Here is a 7,838-nt window from a genome sequence, read left to right on the forward strand (position 1 = left end):
TAATTGTTTGGGAGATATTGAGTTGAAAATACCCTTTCTTCTAAAACTTCCCAATTTTCCCTCGTCCAAGTCCTAAACTGTTCGATTGGTGAATACCAATTGTGGCATAGACCAACAAGTGCACAACCACCAAAAATTGATTTCTAACGACACATTCTCTTAGGATTAAGGGCTATAGGGCATTTACCTTTTAGGCAAGTCTTTTGTGCATTAATTGTATTAATTACAAATAGAGTAAACCTAGTTGCGAGCTTGCTATTGAGGACTCAACCAGAGGGTAGGCCCCACCTTGGGTGTTGATTCCTCCTTAGGGAGCAGCATTGATTTTCCCATCAATTGCTTACATACCACCAACTCCTTCAAAATGGTTGCCTTAACATCTAGAGGTATCCATGAAGGTTGAGAGTTGAATGTCCCCTACGTGGTAGGGTAAACCTACATGTCTTCAAGCTAGGTAGAGGTGTAAGGATGAATCAATCTTTGGAGGAAGTTTGTTTCTTCCTTCTTCTTGTACTTGTCTATGCCTACCGACGTTCCACAATGTTTTGGGCGGTAGGTTTTTGATAATTGGATTGGAAAGGAATGTAGAGTAACTTGCATGAAGGGCATCTCTGTTGATGCTATTCGATAAGGAGGGGGGAAGAGTACTACAACTTACCATTATGGAAGCGGCTAATGATCTAAATATGAGGGGCATACCTGTATGTTGAAGGTCGAGGTTTTGCTCGTGTGGAGGGGATATTTGCACATTTTATGTTGTTCCGAACTGCCTTGCATGGGTGCCATGTGGTGGGGAAATCTAGTTCCATCAAGGAGAACACTCATTTTCTCTTATGGAACGGGATGAGAAGACTATTGCAAGGAATCTGTTTGTCAAGTTTTGTCGTTCAATTTGGTTTTCAAGGACCTACTACTTGGTTTGGTTTTCAAAGACCTCGCAAGTAGTAGCTCGGCAACTGAGACCTTGGGGAAACAAGACTCTAATCGTGCAAACTAAACTTATGTGAAGCTCCTCTAGGCTCTTACTATGGGCTTGCGTGGGTCCTATGGATAAGGTGCAGGAAACAGCTCACTAGGAATTTGGAAACAGCGAGGGTGACGAGCACGACGCAGTACTCGATGACAGAGCAAAGGACAAGTGGGCCCAAAGGAAGTTTAAAGAAATATTTCAGAAAACAAAGAAATTGGAACACGAACCGCCTGCCAGTTGCACCGCGGGAGGTGTCGCTATCGCGTCCCCGTCGGCGGACCACCCACGTCAACCGGTTACGGCTTGGCAGCGGGCAGGTGGGGGACCGTAAAAGGGACCTGCCGCATCTCAGCGTCCGTGTCTCTGTAGGTCCTAGTGTTCTCTCTCTCTCTCTCTCGTTCATAATTCATTCATCGCAAGGACTTGCCCTGCTTCTTCTTGTATGGCATTTGCTTCTCATTCGTGCATGGCCTCGGCTCTCTCTTCTTCGATTGCGCCCACGACAGCAGGGCCTGCCCTGCCCCCGTCTTTCTCCTCCTCCTCCACCGCCCCCATGACGCTCATGGAAAGACGAGGCCCCATAGCCCCCACCGTCTCCGTCGTGTCCGCCATCGCCACGTCATCCTTCTCCGACACCTCGGCGTCCACGTCGGCACTCCCTTCCGTTTCATCTCCCTCCCCCTCCAGCCTGTACGACGTCCTCCACGTCCCCAAAACCGCCTCCAATGCCGACATCAAATCCGCCTTCCGCCGCCTAGCCCTCCAAAACCACCCGGACGTCGCTCCCCTCCCCGACAAGGAGGCCTACACCACGCGCTTTCTGCAAATCCAGTCCGCCTACGTGGCGCTCTCCGACCCCCACACCAGGGCGCGCTACGACCTCCAGCTATCTCTCCAGCACTCCTCCCAATCAGCAGCTGGTAATTTCAAGAAGACCAGGTTTTCCAAATCGGGAAATGCGGTGTCGACGAAGCAGCACAGGCCTTCTTCTTCTTACTGCTCTTCGCGAAGAAGCCCCCTCTCATCCGGAAAAGGGAGGAGCTGGGAAACGGATCAATGCTGGTGTTAAGGACCTTTCATTCTTCGAATTATCAGCGGTGGGCTTACTGCTTGCTTTTCTCACTATATGATGTAGTGACTGTAGGAGAGTGACCCATAACATGGTTGGCGCATAGAAAATCCAAGGCTGGTTTTGCCAACTCAGAGCCACCCGGCATGCATGGTGTCCAAAACATGCCTTAAACATTCACTCAAGGCAACCATTATATTCAAAAGATGGGAGGTTATGCTTAACAATTTTGGTCGCTTGACCTTTTGAATAGAGACACCCTAAACGAACACTCTTAAGAACGGATAATAGATAGACACTTTAACTTGTAGATGTTTGAAAAAGACATTAATTATTTTATTTTTAGCATCTTACACTTATTATCTAAGGGTCGAGAGAAACCAACAATCTTGTTGTAACTTGTTCCACAGCCTCGGTCCCCTATGCCAATGTGGCTAGCAACTCAGCAAGGTAGATGACACTTGTGAAATTGAAGAAATTATAAGAGGGCTGATTTGAATAAGGGAATTTGCACTCATGTCTAGATAGAGATTGAACTAATTGTTGCACTAAGTTCTTCCCTCTTTAGGTGTAGGCTAAGTGGGGAGTCTTTTATGTGCAAAGCACAATTCCCAAGGCTATGTAGCCAAAGGATGCAAAAGTTGCACTTGAAAGGTTTATTTAAACATATATAGTTCTAGCTCATGAATTCCTCAAGAAGGGACTTTTTCTTCTTATTTTTAAGAGAATCTACATTAGTAGATGAATTTTCAAATAATTTTCTCAAAAAATCATAAGTATATGACAAAAAAGAACATATAAGTTAAGGAAACATGTAAGGGTTTTTGAAATTACCTCTTGAAGAGATGTGATACTTAGCCTTAATGATGGATGTTGCTCCCTTCAATATGATTATTTCTTGAATACATGTGATACATAGCATTAGTGGTGGATGTTGCTCCCTTTAGTATACTTTAATACTTAACTAATAAAAATTGCACAAGCATAAATAAACAATAGAGAATTTGGAATAAGAGTGTACTTCAAGAGAATGGGTACAATCTCCCTATGTGCATGAGTGAGTGCCTCCCTTGTGCATATATTTATGGATTTGCATTTCTTAGCTCTTATGCTCAAAACTATTAAAAAGCATCATTTTGGGATTTTTTCTTAAATAATGAACAAACCTTTTTTTAACAACTTCCTAGAATCTAATTGATAAATCTAAACTTCTAAAAATAATTGCCTTTGCCTTAGGCCATCATATAAAGGTTATATAAATAATAAATAATTTTGTGCACATAAGGACACAAATAATTTTGTGTAATAGTAGCATCCAAATAATAATGAGCATATGTATTAAATTACGCTCTATTGATAAATACACAAAAAATTATGTCTACATAACTCCATTTGATAATGAACTCATTAAAAATGTCATATATCCACCAAGTACAATGTGACTAGTGTTATATGTAGAGCTACACAAGTAATAAGTCATTATTATGCAACAAATAGACAAAGGAAAATCTATTTTTAAAAAATAACACCTTATTTTTATAGTTATAAATTTATAAATTATCATAATATTTTCTAAGGGTTGCATGGCAATGTTGCCTCATGCAATAAATTTGCACTAAATTGATATGAGGTAATCCTGAATACCATATATATTGTCTCGTACAAAAAATTTGTACATCTCCTACAAAAATAGAATAAGCATGGATTTTCCAAACACTATATCTTTTAGTGAAGCTATGGCCATTTGGCCTTAATGTGATTTATTGTGAGTGGGATTCTTCAATAGAATGGTTTCTATACTTAGCTAAATATCTATATACTAAGTACCAATTTGTGTAGTGGCTTGATCAGAATCAAAGATAATTTTAGGTACTAAAATTTTAGTATCTCCCTTAAATACTGGAGGATAATCTACAACTAATGTGACAAATGGAGTTTCCATCAAATATTTCAATGAACGATTATAAAATAATTTATGAATTTGCAAATGGGGAGGAATATCCAATCTAAATATATTTTCATTAATCTTATCATGAGTGCATAGTACAAAATAGTAGATAATATATTGGGCTAATTTTACTTTAAGATACCTTCAAATGGATTTAATCTTCTCTTTTCAATACAAAGCCAAACTAAAATATTTTCTTCAAAATTTATAAACTTATATTTCTTATTGGCTTGAGATATATATTTTAGTGAGGTTTTATTATCTTATCAATGACCTCTTCTAGGATTTTGATATGATTATTGACAAAAGTATCATCTATTGGAACATTAGTAGCTAGAACGCTCATACGAATTAGTGATTTCTTTCTATAGATTATCTTTAAAAAGTTGCCCCACTAGTGGTGGTTGAATGTGGGGTATCATTGTAGGACTATAGGAAGGTCACAATTGGTTTGTTGGTCTATAATGTAGTATCTAAGAAGGTCAAGGACAACACTATTGGTCACTACAATTTAACCATTTCTTTCAAGATGGAAAACCTCGATATGGCAAATAAGGAGAATGTAATGCCCAAAGAAGGGTCACATTCACTACAAGATATAGGCCTTATATCGACGTTAAAAGCGACGAAAATGTAAATAACAAAAGTTTTCCCCGTCGTCGCAAAAAGCGTCGTTATTGGCGACGCCATAGAACAATCGTTATCAGCGTCGCTGATACCAACGCTGATAACGACGCTCTGTGATGCTAATAACGACGCCAATAATGACACGTGTAGGTAAATTTGTGACGCTAATAGCGACGGTAACAGGGAAAACACTGTGTGCTTTATTTGGGCCATACAAAATAGTTTCTGCACTGTGTACAATGCTCGTGTAGACAAAAACAAAGTGTACTTAAATCATAACACTAATACATGAAATAAATACATGATCGCATAATGAAAGTGACTGGTAAAATCATGACAAGATATCACTACTACATAGAAAATGTCTACACAAATCAGGCGACCAAAAAAGAAGGGTGTGTGAGCTCTAGGGATCCAAGGGTGAGCTATATATCCTCGCCATTCGAAAGCTCATCCTGTCGCAAAAGAGCATCGAACGGACTTTGCAAAAAAAGAAACAACTACACATTAGTCCACCATACAATAATGCATTCTAATTAAACATGGTAACTACGGACAAGAAAGATGAGTGACTTACAGGGCCACCACGTCTATATAATCGATCGATTAATGTAGTGAGACCATGCCTCTTTGCATATCGAGTCTCAAGGCCAGTCGGATCGCGATTTGTAATGGAGTGCTGCAAAGAAAACAAAATACTAACTGTTAGAAATATGATTGTCAGTAGAAAGGATATTGCAAAAAAATAAGCAAGCAAAACAAAAGAAAAACTTACAAAGTCCTCCAGATATGTCCTGTGGTTGCTACTCCCAAGATGATGGACTAGTCCGGCCTCTAGTCGTGCCCTCGCCACCTCGCGCTGCTGACTCTATCATCCTGGAGAATCTGTAGCCTCCTTCCTCAATCGACGCCAATCGTCCGCGTCTAGCCACTCGAGCTTTGTAGCCCTACTCTTGAGTGCCTTGTGTGCGTTCGATCATTTGTGTGACATATATGCACTCATGCAATCCATCATCCAGCCCGTAGAAAATCTATCTGTTATGGCTGGAATCGAAAACTCCTCATGCAAGGATGCTACTATGTAGTCCTTGCTCTCCTCGGATACAATGATTTAAGATGTTGTGCCGAAAAACTTGTTGGTACAACTCTCTCATGCGAGCCATCACCCTCCTCCCCTCATCATTCATGACGATGGCTCCTGACACCTATCATCAACAAGATAGGCATATCCCTCTGGGGTATGCCTAAGATGGGTCCTCTCCCACTTGCGTCCACGCTCTTGGGCATATCCAAGAGACCCATGTACATCCGGTGTACCGATCAGGGTAGTATCTATCAGTGTAGCACCCATAGGGGTGCCACCTGCTGCAGACGGCTGAACTGGAGCAGATGTCCCCACAGGTATGACAAATCTTGGAGGTCACGCAACTCCAAAAAAATGACGAGATAGAGACACCGCCCCCGTGCCTCCACAGCAACCCCCTGAGCCATACTCCCTAGAATCGCTACGAGAGTGAGGAGTTGCACATGTATTCCGTGCCGACCATGGGCTCACTGCCTCTGTATCTCTACAGCATCCCCCTGACCCTGAAGCACTCCCTCCCTCTGGCCCAAGTCTGGAGCGTCAACCTCATCTACTCGAAGCTAAAGCATCTGATCGCACCGAAGTAGATCTAATAGAGTGTCCTGAAGATGTCCGAGACAGCTCCTAGTCCGCCATGTTTATGAATCTCACCATCTAATCTAGAGACATGCGCATGAAGATATCCTGCAACTCCTCATCGCTCATCCCTTGACTCATCCTGAAAAGGTCACCTACACAGAAAAAAATGATGTTAGCATAATCAATTTAAATCATACAAAGCACAGTAATATAAATCCTTAAAAAATGATTTCACTTAAAATGCATATCTTATGTACCTTTATAAGCGATTAGTCTACGAATTGAGTAAGTGGATGCTCCAAGTATGAAGCATCCTATGGTCCCATGTTAATCTCCTAACACAACTCTGCATACACTGGAAGGTCAATAGACATGTTACCACAAAAGGATGAGTCCACCTCGTTCTCAAAGAATTCTTGGACTCCTGTATTTCCATCATTGTTAGCCGATGCTTACTGGCTCCTCTACATGCTCCAAGCTTCCGGTGGCCTCCATCCCTTGTAATATCTACCCCTCTATTTGCATATTATCCTCATCTATGCTCAGAACATCACTTTGATGATATACTCTCGCACTTCGGGAAGCTGAATGTATAATATACCACCATTGAGGTTGTTGGGGGTTTGGATAGAAGATTACGTGTTTACAAACACGTACAAGAGAGATTAAACTATTGTGACATGTACCATGTCATAATACATTTAACAAATAAATGAGTTCATGCACCTGTTCACAATGGGCCGGCAACACAAAGGTGTCATGCAAATCTGTCCATTTTTTTTCGAAATCTATTTCGAGAAATCTAGATGGACCTCGTCGAATTATTGCTCCAGCTCCTTCAAGTACCACTTTAAACCACTACACATCGAATACTATGGTAATCCACCGTAACAATACTTTGCAAGTTTCCGAAATACTCCATCTCATCTATAACCGTGTTTGGATCCGTTGCTCGTTGTCGGCTCTCCTACTCGAACCTTGCCATGATACCACAGTCCATTGTGGAGTGCATTTTGTCAATATGCTCCACGCGAAAATGATGTCTACACAACCACGCTGCACTATATATTCTATATTGTACATTGAAACACTCAAATTAGTTGTCTCATATAAAATATAGATACGACAAATCCTAAACACGCCATCACCTTTGGACTACATGCCCTCGAGAATTCCCACTTCTCAATTGATACTCCCGTCCCTTCGCAAGACGCTGCAGTCAAAGCTCCATGCAACCATCGCGTTAACATGAACCACGGCATCTCCTCCATGCTCTCGGGATATCGAAACAGTCGATGGCGCGTACTACGTCAAAATTCAGATCACGCTTCCTCTTGATCTTGCCTAGCGATCTGGTACCTGGCGAGCCACGCCTCCATAGAGGCATGGTGCAATATACAAAAGTGATTCACCTTCTCCTCCATTGCAGTATCCATTCTTTTTTCTACCCCATTTCCAACCACCACATCTCCGGTCAATCTATCATCGTCCTTCAGCAACCATAGCATTTTGTTGTTTGGATCCACCGTTGGTAGCCATTGTGAGATATGCACTAGCGCCT

General features: G+C 41.6%; 1 protein-coding gene across 1 annotated transcript; it reads left to right on the forward strand.

Annotated features, from left to right (window-relative positions):
* The first annotated feature begins 1,392 nt into the window (after positions 1–1,392).
* Positions 1,393–2,508, forward strand: LOC148039797 (uncharacterized). The gene has a single exon (XM_087665659.1). It carries the CDS (start codon positions 1,413–1,415, stop codon positions 2,037–2,039), a length of 627 nt encoding a protein of 208 aa, XP_087521785.1. The 5' UTR covers positions 1,393–1,412; the 3' UTR covers positions 2,040–2,508.
* The last annotated feature ends 5,330 nt before the right edge of the window (positions 2,509–7,838 follow it).

The sequence above is a fragment of the Lygodium microphyllum genome, chromosome 2 (assembly GCF_053477565.2).
Source record: "Lygodium microphyllum isolate KBCC chromosome 2, Lygodium_microphyllum_v1.1.10, whole genome shotgun sequence".
NCBI classification, from domain to species: Eukaryota; Viridiplantae; Streptophyta; class Polypodiopsida; order Schizaeales; family Lygodiaceae; genus Lygodium; species Lygodium microphyllum.